Source organism: Sceloporus occidentalis, unplaced genomic scaffold (genome assembly GCF_023333645.1).
Source record: "Sceloporus occidentalis isolate IW3139 unplaced genomic scaffold, rSceOcc1.0.p SCAF_313, whole genome shotgun sequence".
Taxonomy (NCBI): Eukaryota; Metazoa; Chordata; class Lepidosauria; order Squamata; family Phrynosomatidae; genus Sceloporus; species Sceloporus occidentalis.
The window spans coordinates 146,928-161,014 of NW_028317293.1; the positions used below are offsets into that span (position 1 = coordinate 146,928).

At 44.3% G+C, this 14,087-nt stretch overlaps 1 protein-coding gene across 1 annotated transcript; it reads right to left on the reverse strand.

Moving 5' to 3' along the window:
- Positions 1–1,956: 1,956 nt before the first annotated feature.
- Positions 1,957–6,037, reverse strand: LOC149274878 (nuclear pore complex protein Nup50-like). The gene is made up of 7 exons (XM_089505155.1): positions 5,969–6,037; positions 5,556–5,639; positions 5,279–5,462; positions 4,204–4,797; positions 3,636–3,711; positions 3,210–3,328; positions 1,957–2,159 (listed from the first exon to the last, which is right to left on the reverse strand). Exons 1-7 carry the CDS (start codon positions 6,035–6,037, stop codon positions 1,957–1,959), a joined length of 1,329 nt encoding a protein of 442 aa, XP_089361281.1.
- Between the last annotated feature and the right edge of the window lie 8,050 nt (positions 6,038–14,087).

Genomic DNA, 14,087 nt, shown 5'->3' on the forward strand with positions numbered 1-14,087 from the left:
AACAAACAAAAAAAAAACAATTTATCATGGATCCTGGAAGAAAAAAAAACCCCTCCTGTCCCATTTCAGCTTCACATCCAACCTTTTTCTAAACCAGAGCCGATTTTCTCACGCCGAGCGTTACTATGGAGCGGAGCGAGACTATTGCTATTGAGCCTAGTAGCCGACAGCTGTCAGCCTGTAACTCGTTGGCGCTCGGACCCCACAGCAGACATCTACGAGCCTCAAGTTGCGGCTGGCAATCACCAAGAAAAATAAGTCATAATATATATTTTCCTTTAACATTAAACAATTCAGCAGCTCAACAAAAAATGAACTAAAGCTAAAAAAAAACAAAAAACTAATTGAAATGCTAACATATTAGATATTCCCCACTTCCTAAGATCTTCCACATCATACCTCGCATCATCAGAAACTCGTCCTAAGGCAAGTAGAGCCGTCTTACACGAGTCTGCGCTCCACTTACAGCCTATTCACACGGGACACAGGGACACGTAACGGATGAAACAGATTACAAAGTGGTTGAAAAAATGCATTGCTCAACCTTTCAGCACCAAGCGCGGTAGTGTCACATTTTCCAGGGCTGAAGAACTCAAACCAAACTCACGGGTCAAGTTACTGAAGTAAGGATGAGTTTTGCCATTAAGGCAAAATGACGTGCAAATAAAACATCACTAAATTAGACTTCAATAGCTCAATCGCCATCTTTAAATCCTAGAAGCAAACATACAGATTCCGCATCGTTCAGCTCTATGACGTATCCATACGGGACAAGAAAAGCTCAGCCGCCAACATCGTGCCGTTTCTATTACTTGACAAATATTGCGGTATCGCTCACAGCCATGCTTAATGAAACATGCCAAGTCGGCAGACGCGCTCACGTACTTTCAATACTACTCACTGAGCAGGAGATCGTAAGCGCTCCGTGCGAAGGAGACCAAGGATGTATTTATTTCAACCAGACATGCATTTAAACAGAACCGAAGATCCACAACCGTGTTCAAGACTGAAAGGGTTAAACGCCTTTAATAACCAAGGGGTAAGGGGTTATGCGTCTGAAGCCAGAAGGAAAGTCAGCAAAGTTCTTAAACGCATCAGGAGTTTGTTAGATTTTCAAAATGAGTTTTGCTGAATTTCAGAACTATTTTACATGTCAGGAAATCATACGGCAAAGCGCGTTAACAGTGCTCAGCAAGTTACAATCATACTGGATCCTTTTGTGTATGTGCTATATATATATATATATATATATATATATATATATATATATATATATATATACACACACACACACATATCTCCCTTGGACAGTCAAAGGGTTTACAGTGTTCTCAAAAATTGGTCAACACGGCTGCACCTTTTGTTTTAACACCATGGACGGCAGCGGATGTGATTGTAACGCGTTTAAGCAGACAGGGACTTAAATGACGGTTATTGGAAGCATTACTTCGATGCGACTAATAGTCCTTCGAGAAACACGTTAAGGCCTCTAAGATTCTGTAGTGGGAGACTGTAAAGCACCAACGGAAAGGCTGAATTTAAACCCAAAAAACTAATTGCTTAAAAATGTCAGCGTCCTGCGTAAAGGAAAGCCGGCTCGAGCTACTCTGGAACGCGACTAAAACACTAGCAATTCCAAGACAACCTAAGGGGTTAAGGCTTCGGCCGCCACAGGCCATAAACCATTTAAGGCTCCGCTCTGAAACACCTTCCATAAATATTTAACTTTATTTAAATGCATTGGCACACAACCTGCAGGCTAATTCCACTTAAAGCTTTTATTACTATTTAATTTTTTATTTATTTTTTTAACAAAAATTAAGACAACCTTTGTGCATTCAGAGATAACTCTGGCCATGGTAAAAAGAATTTATCCACTGAATGGACACATTTGAGGTTTTGAATGAGCAGCAATTTTGGAGAGGTGGGGAGAAAAAAAAAAAAAAAAAAGTTTGTTTATGCCCCTTTTTTCTCAAGCAAAATCCTATGTAGCTCATCAGCATCGTCCGCCGTTTTCACTCTAATCAGCATCGTCACCGGGACGGTTGGATTCTTCTCGTCGATCGCCGGGTTCGGGACGCAGACGATCATCACATTGTTCTTTCCCGTTCGTGAGCACGGCATGGACGGCTGGACCAACACGTTCAGCAATATGTTTCCTGCGGTTTTAATTAAAAAAAAAATACAAATGTAAAAGGTGTTTAAACTCAGTTTGCTTGGACTACAAAACATTAAGCGATCGTAAGTTTCACATACAGCCCACCTTACCACCATGTTTGCAGTTTTCATTGCCATGCAGTCTACTACTGATGGCAGAGATAACAGGTACATTAAAAAATCCCTTTCCCCTATACATTTGCCAGCCAATTGCCTAGCACAACGTATAGCTGAAAATCTGCCTCCTATACACAGGGCACCTTGTAATTTGTTATTTGCTATTATGGCAGATACAATGTAGAGGGACCTTGTACAAGAAAACAATTTTCAACAAAACTGGAGAAACAGCTGTAATTGTTCAGATTTGTAAATTGTTGCTGCGGCTCAAAGTCAATCTGCCAGCAACGTTCGAGTCAGCTTTACAAATGAGGGACGTTGGTTGAATAGCAAGAAAGGAAAAATGAAATGCTATTCCGCACCGTCCACACGAGAGAATACAGAAAGTTTTCCTGCGCGCCAACCTTGTCAAGAATAAATTGAGATTACCACTGGGGACGCCGGAGCGCACGCTACCGATCCTAATCGGGAAGCTGGGTTTCAGAATTCACTCCGTAACCCGCAAACAATTCCATTTTCAGCGTGACTAATACCGTTTATTATTCGGGTCTTGTAGTCCATCAAAATGAAAGACGTCACGTGTTACAGATCTGCTAACACGGTACTGAAGATGGATATTCTGCAGGAGGTGGGAATAGCATATTTTTCTCTACCAGCAGGGATGAGAACCTTTAAACGCTCAAGATAGAAAAGGACACCAAGAGGATTCAAAAGTGTATTTATAATTTATTTGGCTCCCCTGATACTAATCGGTAATATTTGGAGAGAACAGGACAAACTAAGCAAATAGACATCCATTTAAACTGCTTGGGTTTTATGAGGTTTTAAAAGTCTACATAATGTCTTTTAGATTTGTTTTATGCCTTTATATAAAACCCCTGACACGCTTGGAGATTCGTAGTAAAATCAAGGTTTATCAATGTTTGAGAACTCACCCAGGTTGGTGTCGGCACGGACTAGAAGCTGAGTCTTCTGATTCCCTACAGGTTTTAGGTGCAGCGTTCCCACTCCCTTCTCTTTAAACTCGGTATCTTTTTTGTAGAAAAGCTTGCACCTGGGGATTCAAAAGTCAGTAAGATATTCAAACTTAAGTGGAACACAATGTATGAAGAAGAGGAGGGGGTATTTGTTCTGCTATGCCGACAGTACATAGTAAGCAGCGTACTCAGAGCCGAGCCGGCTAACGGCGCTTTGCACCCTTATTGCAGCATCACTACATATTTTCCCTTTACGGCTTCTAAATACACTTTCTTTTCAGTCTGTAAACCCAATTAAAGTTTGCATACTAAACCGTAGGATATGAAAATCTGACACGTCCAGTATTCACAGAATCAATTCTCTCACCCTGTAACAAGACTTACTTTTTGGAATAAAACGCGTCGTCCTCTTTCACTTCTTGTATTTCAACCTTTGGTGGTTCTTCTTCCTCCTCACCACCTGTTAATTTGGAGGGGGGGGGGGGGGGGGGGGAAAGAGTTCTCACGTTTATATACCTGCAAACTGTACATCTAGTGAGCAATTTCTATTCTCTGTTTTCCTCACCGGAGCCAATATATTTCATATACAACAGCCGAAAAGAAAAGCTATGACATCATACTCAAGGATTGATTTGCATGCCGATTAGTTTTTATGATTATAAATTAAGTTCATGAATTCAAGTTTTATTAAATATAAAGCAGCCAAGGAGCTAAAGCATAAAACTGGGACACAAGGAAGTCTGCGAACCATAGCAGGTTATCAGAAAATAAGTGCTAGGGCAATTAACAGGATCCCACCTACTAAGTCCATTTATTGGGGTCTCCTGCAGTTTACCAGGAGCCGCAATGAAGCTGGAGACTAAAAGCCCTGATCTGCGTGGAGAATTCCCTCAAACAGGGAAAACCAGGAGCCACCCAGAATAGGCAGCTGACGCACAACTTCACCGCTTACCAGCTTCAGCATTGGTGGTGGTGCTGGGTTCCGGGGCCTTGGCAGGAGCCAGAGGAGCTGCATCTTTCTTGAACAGTCCGCCACCCACAGAGAAGGAGAAGGTAGCTGCTGCTGCAGAACTGGCGGCACTAAAAGCGGAGGCGTCCACTTTCTGCCCAAAGTTAAAGGTAGCGATGGGCTGAGATGTCTTCTCCTGCTTGTCAGAGGTGCTCTCTCTGCTAAGAAATGAAAATGTTCCCTTGTTGTCGGTTTTGAGAGAGTGAGAAGTCGTAACGGTCGGATTCTGGGCTGACTTGGGGGTGCTATCGCTTTCAGATCCACTGTCTGTGCTGGCACCGTACTTCTGCTCAATGTCCCCTAAATGTTTCTCGTAGTCCCTGAAGATGGGCGTGAGGTCGCACAGAGGATTGGCGTTAACGTGCTTCACTATCCAGTCGCGCACGCAGCAGTTCAAGGACGACAGCTGCTTATTGTAGTCGCTGCTGTTACAGGACTTTTTAGGAGCCGGTCCGGAGGTAGAGGTCACCTTTTCACCATTGGTTCCAGAAGTTCCCACAGTAAAACTTGATGAAGGGCCATTTGAAAGCGGAGATCCTGAAAGAGGTCATGACTAATTTAAAAGTCCTAGATAAGAGCCCAGCGTATGAAACAAACCGATAGATTTACTAAACAGATTTCTACACATACCCTACTTAGTATAGGAACATCTTACTGTTGTAACTATTAAGCAGGGCTTTCTACAGTGTGCGGCGGACCACTCCTGTCAAACTCGTCCAAAGTCCATCACTTTTTATACTTACAAGGAACGATTCACTAGCATGTGATGCAAACCTCTGGCCATATCAGTAACCTACAGAAGTGCCAATCGATCCCTGTGCCCACTGATCCACAAACCCTGGAGTTCAAGAGGTTATTAACTGAGTTTAGGTGCATTTATTGCACCAACCCCCTTGGACAGGACCTGACCTATAACAAGTTTGCCCCATTTCTAGATATTTAAATAAGTTACCGGTAATATCGTTTCATTCCCAGCACTGTGTTTAGTTTGTACTTGTTTTACAGTTTAATAACGTACCGAATGTCAGCTTTGTGTTTGTCGCAGGCTGCAGATTAACGAACAAGGAAGAGCTCGAGGTGCTGGATCCGTTCGTCAAGCCTTGCAACGGTTTAAGCCCTGTCCCGTTTCCAAATGCAGAGAACGCACCTCCGGTCGATGGGACGAGGCCTTTAAACCCTTTAAAAGCTCCACTACTTTCACCCTGAAACGAAAAGCGTTAGTCGTGTTAATCTCCCCCCCCCCCGCGGATAAGAGCGCAGAACCATGTACCAACATGCGCAGCGCCGGATCTTACATCAGCTCCAGCATTTCTACGCTTTGCCTTTTTGATCTCTCTGTTCTTCAGTATGTCCTGACTCGCCACAGAAAAGGTCCCAGCCTATCAACACATTAAAAACATGTCAAAGTGTGTTAAACGCATTCAAAACAGCACAGGAAATACATCACGGTGAATGTAACGCTGCGGAAAACAGCTGATTAAAGAACCGGTGTGGCCCTTTCCATATTATTAGAAGCCACCATTAACTCTACAGTTCCCAATTTCAAATTAATGGCAGTTTTACTAAAATGCATTAGCTTTTTTGTCTTTATGATTTGGGGGTTTTAACTCAATAACTGCCACACAGATTTATTGGATTTGTTGCAGCTAACACAGTTCACAGTCCATGTAGAAGCTAAAACACGTTCATAAGCCTCCCCCACACTCACATCCTCAGCCTCTTCCTCCTGATCCCAGTTACGGTCGGTCAGCTCCTTGTCTGCGAGTCTTTTTGCCATTTTGATTTCACCTAAAAGATTAAAAAGCAAAGATGTGAGCTGGGGTCCGCGTGCGAAACAAAGAATTCCTCTACACATATCACAGGGCCCCGATCGTATCGTGCTAAACACACAGCGTAACGAAGGGCCGGACAAACACGTCTGCAGGACCGTGCCTTTACGACGCGCAGTTTGCATGTAATCGTCACGGGGCTTGTATTTTAGTTTTATTACGGATGTTTTCATAGAGCTCCCATTTCCCGGCTCGTGACCCCGACTCGACCCCTCAAAAGGGCTCCATACAGACCCAGCCTCCTCATCAAACAAGCTGATTTCTTCTGTTTCTCGGTTATTTTCATTATCAGCTCCAATACGCGGCAATTATTGATGAAAAATCTCGATCCTTAAGTTTCTCTGCCCAAAGACAATAAAGGGTGCGCGATTTAACCCTTTCCTGCACGGTAATTCTGTCTATAAGTTCCCCCAGCCCGGACACACAGGTATTAATGCCGTGACCAAGACGCTGACGGACCGGTAGGCTAACAGCGATGGGAGTGCGGGCTGACGACGCTGCACTGGTGCCCAGAGTCAGACGAGCCGCGGGAGATCTGTTGGACGGGTCTCCAGCCTAGAAGCACTGAGCTTGGTGCCGTTACAGTACATATGGACTCAAGCCCCAGGTACCAGATCATGATGGCAGGGTATGGCCAATGCAGGGTACAGGGCTTCCAATGAGTAGCTCACTAGCCCTGGAAATGCGACTCGAAGCTTTGATTTGAGGGCCAGCGCTCTGCTGCCCCGGTTACTCCTCCAGGATCCGTTTCTCCGGGAGGATCAATGCTTTATATTGCCACAAAGTGCAATCGCATCACGCAGCATCCCACACGAGTCTTCAAGAGTTAAAAAGCATCACTAGTTACCATGAGGAGTGTCAGCTTACTGGGCAAGCACCGACAGACACCCCCTAGAGGTGGAATGTATGAACCGGCCCATCAGGAAGGACTGGAATAGCCACTGCTACTAAAATTTCACCTAAGTGCCAAAATTTGCACCATTGACGGATTCCACGCCTTAAATGGGGTCACTGCGGGTCATCTCTTCCCAGCTCAGGAAACGTATATCTACCATTCATCTACGGCACCATCCCCCCTCTCTCTACACCCCTAGATTGTAAGCCTGCGAGCCGAGCCCTTTTCACCCCAATGTATCTGTTTATTTTAGGCTGACGGTTACAATTTTGCCAGAACCTTTTAATGTAGGGACTGTAATAAGTGTTGCAGGGATTGTTGGCACTAAGTATCCTGCAGAACCTCTTGGCGACCAGTTGATGACACGATATTCGTGCTGAACACGGGTCTCAGTCACACTGCCAACAGCCAAGAGGTTCTGAAGCAGCAGCGCCCTCTGCAGACTATTTAGTGCCCAGACCCAGGTGGGAAATAACCTCAGGAAACCGGTAACCATGCCTCTGCCTCGCAGGATCCTCCACAAGCAAAAGCGCTACAGGCCCTGGTGGCAGCAAACTGCTCAAGGGGACGTGGCCCCGACTTAGAGACCCGTGGGGGCCCCAACCGTTTCCCTAACACCATTTACCTCACGGTCTCTGTCACAGACACGAGTGGTCGCCGAGTATTAATACCTCTAGACACTCCGTGTTCGGTGCTGTCACAGACTTCACATGCCCGGTACACCACACAGGAAAGCAGCCCAGCCAGAGAGCGGGAAGCGGCTTTAGGCAGCCATTTTGTAAGAGCACAGAAAGCGCGCGGCTAATAGGCATGCGCGTAAGCTAACGCTCGGAAGGGGCGGGGCTATCCTGGCAACGTACCATCCATTCATTGCCTGTCAAGATGGGGCTGAGCATGCGCAGACCAACGTAAAGCCTTGCCGGAGCTTGGAGGGGACCCCAGGTACCCAGGGCAGCAAAAGGGGCAGCGCGCATGCGCGGTGGGGTTCTCATGTGACCTCAATAGATGAGTCCTTAAAGGGGCACGACCATAAAACGTATAACAACATGTTTTACAGCCTGTGAGGACCGGATATTGCTTGTTTAACCGGAAAAGATATCATGCAGCATTCAAATATCTGTATTTGTCATAGGTGGCTCTGTTCATTGGAGCCATATTGCAAGAAATCCACATTTTTTATTTCAACAAGTGAAAAAACAAACTAAAATAAGTCTTGCTGCGCTCTCTGGTTGCCATATTGTTCTTTATTAATTTTGTAGGAATGTCTCTGTGACCGAACATAAGACAAAATCACAGCTTTTACATGTTTCACTAATGGTCCAGTAATGCCAATGTGCGGTCTTATTGAAAGCTGCCGTTAATTAATTTTTTATGAATTAATTCTATAATTAAATGATGATTATTTTTTAAGCAACTAAATTAATTAATCAATTTCAAGAGCACATTTCAACTTGGAAATTTGGCATCTGATCACCCTGCCCCCATGTCCTATTTGGGACATCTTTGAAGCCAATTTTGTTTACCCTCCATCAAACCATATATTAAAAAAAAACTAGACCCACCCAGAGTATTTTCAAACTTTAACACTTTCCATGCTCTGATTCCACTACCAGCCTTTGTCTTCTGTATGGTTATTAAAGGCGAGTAACTGTGGGAACCGCCCTTTGAAATTCTGATACACAATTCCAATGGATTACATTTCTGAGACTTATTTGATGCCTTATTGTGTTTGTGATCCTCCACACCCAACGTTTCTCCCATTATCCAAGAAAAGAAACATCTGCCATTCATCATGGGCATCCCTGCAATCTAAACACATTCGTACATTAAAGGGTATCGTATAAGTGGAACAGCTTCCCAGCAGAAGTGGTAGAAGCGAATAGAAGAAGGGATTTTAAACAGACATATGGCTCCTGGATCTGAAACGTTAAATATTCAATCACGCGACGTTCCGGAGGGATGAGCGGGCGTGATTGATTTAACGCAGAGATGCGTCTGTCTTCTGTGTGTTTAAATAAGATATTACAGACCTCGCCGTTTGATTTTGTCTCCTTCCCTCCGATGGGATCTTATTATGCTGAAGGCAGCGTCCATCTGTCGCTCCGTAAATAACACATCTCAGAAACACAATTTTCATGCGTTTCATATACTTCAAAGATCCTCAACGTGGCGTGAGAGCGTGAGAGGAGGGGAAAGGGCAGCCACCGAGCGGAGCGGCCCCCGCGTGCCGCGAATCTTAAGCGATAATGATGAGCGGAGAATAAGCGAGTAAATGACACCCGCAGGAAAATTCACAGGAATTACCTGTTCTGAATCATAATGAATGTTTACGGCCGAATGTTTTGTTTTTTCAGCTTTTTTTACCCAAATATCTGATCTTGGTTACCGAGTAGGATTATTGCTGACGACAATTTTTTTTTTCCTGTAACCCCCGAGGTACCTCGCGCCTTCTGATGGACTATGGAAAAAGGGTGAACAGGTGCTCCAAAGTGTAGGGCCACAGTGGACAGCAGGTCCCCATGGAGGGATTTGTGGCCCCTTCCTTCACCCCCAGACCGAAGCCCGGGGGGGCAGATCTTATAGGGTCTTACTGAGGAATAACTACCTCCTCTCCTGGCCCAGCCCTAGAGATTGGCGGCTGGAGAGTAAAATGGAGTCAGGAAGGACAGAGCAGTCAGAAAAGACTGGACAGGAGAGGCTCTGGTTAATGGGTGGAAGCGTACCTGGGAACTTGTGGGCTACCTGGAGTCAACCCTGGCTACCCCAAGCACCCCCCACAGCCTCCCAGCAGAGGTGGTAGAGGGTAATACAGTGAGGGTATTAAACATGCATGGGAAATAGGCATACGGCTCCTGAATCTAAGACGAGACCAACGACTGATTAAGGTTTGAGTCGTTACAGCAGGAGGAACGGGAGACTAGACTGGGGCCGGATGGGGCCGATCTGCCGGCGGGTTCTCAGGTCCTGTGGCAGTTTCTTTACAAAGGAGTTCTGCATCGTAAACCATGACAAGGACATCATCCGTTTAAATGTCACCATCAGCGATGGAAATGACTCCATGTTATCTCTGCTTTACATCCTCCTTCAAAATGCGTTCGATAAAAGCAAAACTGACGAGAAAAAAGATTTTTCTAAAAAAGTATAATAATAATAATATACAATTATTTATCTTTATTTTAATCGATTGCCGCATTGAAAAATTTCCTTTCTATTGGATTTCAGCTTCAAAGAAGAAACGACCGTCAATTAATAGACATCGTGAGCAAAATCCAATCATTAACATCCGAGGTCCGATCGGCAAGCAGAAGATCCAGGAGCTTTTTATATATTTAGGGTTATTATTTATTATGTTATTTCTATGCGCTTTTTAGAATATGGCTTTTTCCAGTAAAATCCAAATGATTTTTTTTTTTATTTTAAAGCTTCTTATCATTAAATTTTACCCAAACCTTGAAGTTTATAGCAAGGATCAAAAAAGTAGATATTGATTGAGGGCAGCAGATGTTTTTAAGTAAGTCTATTATGTTGGAAAAATAATAAAAATTGTATTAGGGGCGCGTCTCGAGTTACAGATAATAAGGTTTTTTTTGGACCATTAAGATGATTTTACACCCAGGTTTAAGATTCCTTATTTTTTTTTCTCCCCAAGAGGAAGGAGGCAACGATGAGCATCATATAAACAAAATATTGTTTTCAGACAGCTGCATATCAGCCATTTGTATGATTCTCGCTCTGTTATCTGATCCCCGATCTACTAACCCCCCCCCGACTCCTTATCATACTCCCTGTGGGGAACAATGGAATGGCTCAGTCTCAATCACCCAGCCAGACTCTCTGACTAATGAAAATCTATGGAGGGACGGACTTCATTAGCATCGCCATAAAGCATCAGCTCAGTGCGGTGTTTGAGCCGGGAAAGTCACCCAAAATATCACATGACTGACAGCGACGGCGGCTCCAGGTCTGCAGATAAAGGGAGTTTATTGGAACAAATGGAGATAGGGGTTATATTACTGTATACAGTGCTGGGGGTTATATTACTGTATACAGCGCTGGGGTTATATTACTGTATACAGTGCTGGGGGGGTTATATTACTGTATACAGCGCTGGGGGTTATATTACTGTATACAGCGCTGGGGGTTATATTACTGTATACAGCGCTGGGGGTTATATTACTGTATACAGCGCTGGGGGTTATATTACTGTATACAGCGCTGGGGGTTATATTACTGTATACAGCGCTGGGGGATTATATTACTGTATACAGCGCTGGGGGGTTATATTACTGTATACAGCGCTGGGGGTTATATTACTGTATACAGCGCTGGGGGTTATATTACTGTATACAGCACTGGGGGGTATATTACTGTATACAGCGCTGGGGGTTATATTACTGTATACAGCGCTGGGGAGGTTATATTACTGTATACAGCGCTGGGGGTTATATTACTGTATACAGCGCTGGGGGGTTATTACTGTATACAGCGCTGGGGGTTATATTACTGTATACAGCGCTGGGGGGGTTATATTACTGTATACAGCGCTGGGGGGTTATATTACTGTATACAGCGCTGGGGGTTATATTACTGTATACAGCGCTGGGGGGTTATTACTGTATACAGCGCTGGGGGGTATATTACTGTATACAGCGCTGGGGGGTTATATTACTGTATACAGCGCTGGGGGGTTATATTACTGTATACATCACTGGGGGGTTATATTACTGTATACAGCGCTGGGGTTATATTACCGTATACAGCGCTGGGGGTTATATTACCGTATACAGCGCTGGGGGGTTATATTACTGTATACAGCACTGGGGTTATATTACTGTATACAGCACTGGGGGGTTATATTACTGTATACAGCGCTGGGGGGTTATATTACTGTATACAGCACTGGGGGTTATATTACTGTATACAGCGCTGGGGGTTATATTACTGTATACAGCGCTGGGGGTTATATTACTGTATACAGCGCTGGGGGGTTATATTACTGTATACAGCGCTGGGGGTTATATTACTGTATACAGCGCTGGGGGGGTTATATTACTGTATACAGCGCTGGGGGGTTATATTACTGTATACAGCACTGGGGGTATATTACTGTATACAGCGCTGGGGGGTTATATTACTGTATACAGCACTGGGGGTTATATTACTGTATACAGCGCTGGGGGGTTATATTACTGTATACAGTGCCGGGGGGTTATATTACTGTATACAGCGCTGGGGGTTATATTACTGTATACAGCGCTGGGGGGGTTATATTACTGTATACAGCGCTGGGGGGTTATATTACTGTATACAGCACTGGGGGTATATTACTGTATACAGCGCTGGGGGTTATATTACTGTATACAGCGCTGGGGGTTATATTACTGTATACAGCGCTGGGGGGGTTATATTACTGTATACAGTGCTGGGGGGGTTATATTACTGTATACAGCACTGGGGGTATATTACTGTATACAGCGCTGGGGGGTTTCTCCAATATTCCACTTATAGCGTATGTAAGATACAGGAAAATACTGGATTTATAGTAATATGATAGATATTATATTCTGTATGTAACGTGAAAATACTGCAATAAGGCATTTCTTACGGCTGTAATATTCTGTAGTTCCCGAGTCCCCTAATCATAGGGTGCAGATAATGGAATATATATTACGCTGCAGGTAACACCGCTGGTCAGTATAGAAGACGCTGAACTATTAACTTGTCGAGTGCCAGTTTCTATTATCTGTTTAACCGATTGTTAAAGCCTCTCCATACACTCTAACGCTGCACGGTCCCTTTAAATTTTTGCGGTGTCCCCCTTTGCCCTTCCCCGATTAACATTTGCCCCTTTTCCCACCCCCAGGTATTTTTCCGTGCCGGAGGTCCTGCCGCGTGGTCTACTCACCGCCAGCGAGGTCCAGCACCAGTCACTTATAGGGTCCAACGGGACCCCCATGCACATGCGCAGAAGATGCCATCATTGATTTCAATGGAATGTGGAAGACTGTGATACCCCCCCCCCCAACAAACATTCCGGGCGTCATTTAAAGAGACTTAAATTATGGGTTCACCTGGGGGGGTATCAACGGAGCCGAACATCGCAATCTGTTCCCAGCGGGGATTAATTGCGGCGACACTCGTACTTTGCACTTCCCAGCATGCGCCAAACGCATCGCTCGGAAAGGATTACGAGTTCCGTGACCAGCAGGAAGATACGATCCGGTGCGGACAGCAAACTTTCTATTATCATCTTGACATCACACGACATCACATGCCTTGTTACATCACACGGCGCATGGGAATGGAGACCAGCACAATGATATCCCAGAGTGGGGCGATCCAGTACTCCTCATAAGTGGATATTCAATTAAAATACCTACCATGAGGGTAGTAGATAAGTGGAACAGTTTTTCAGGAGAAGTGGTAGAGGGTAATGCAGTGGTGTGATTTAAACATGCATGGGACAGACATACGGCTCCTGATGAGACCAACGGGTGATTAAGGTTTGAGTCTTTACAGCAGGAGAAACGGGCGACTAGATGAGGTGACGGGCCGGATGGGGCCGATCTGCCGGCAGGAGTGGGGTTTTTCATGCAGCCACACAGATTGCATCTTCTTTAAAAAAACACAATTAGAAATGGCAAAAAGGGGCATTTTTATGTGACTTTGTGCCCTATTGCAGGGTATTTGTGTAACTGAGGGGGGCATTTAGAAGAATAATGGATTTTATTTACCCCGTTTAATTTATAAAGCCGTTTCCTGCTGTTTCTATACACATTATCGGGGCTTTTAGGGCTGTAGAACCCTGCGATCCCCTCATACCCAGCAAACATTCTGACCTCCTGGACTTTAAGCGCGATACTTAAATGATAATTCAGATAAAATGATTCTGGTCGTTCCAAATCCCTCGTTAGCTTTATTGAAAAAAAGAAGAAGAAGAAAAAAAAAGAAAATGAAACTTTTCTTCTGATTATTTCTGCGAGGAAGCTCCAGATCTAACAAAAATTTGTATTTTTTAAAAAAATATATATTCAAGATTTTACACTACTTCATCACTTTGAAAGGTTTATTTTGGGGTTAAAATGAAGCAAACATCAACAAAT

What these genes read in the sequence shown, in the direction of transcription:
- LOC149274878 (XM_089505155.1), bottom strand. Translation starts at nt 6,037, where the DNA reads ATGGCAAAAAGACTCGCAGACAAGGAGCTGACCGACCGTAACTGGGAT. An exon ending in GACGCGTTTTATTCCAAAAA is followed by an intron (nt 3,329 to 3,635) that starts GTAAGTCTTGTT and finishes TTGAATCCCCAG; the next exon opens with GTGCAAGCTTTTCTACAAAA. An exon ending in CCGTGCCGACACCAACCTGG is followed by an intron (nt 2,160 to 3,209) that starts GTGAGTTCTCAA and finishes TTAAAACCGCAG; the next exon opens with GAAACATATTGCTGAACGTG.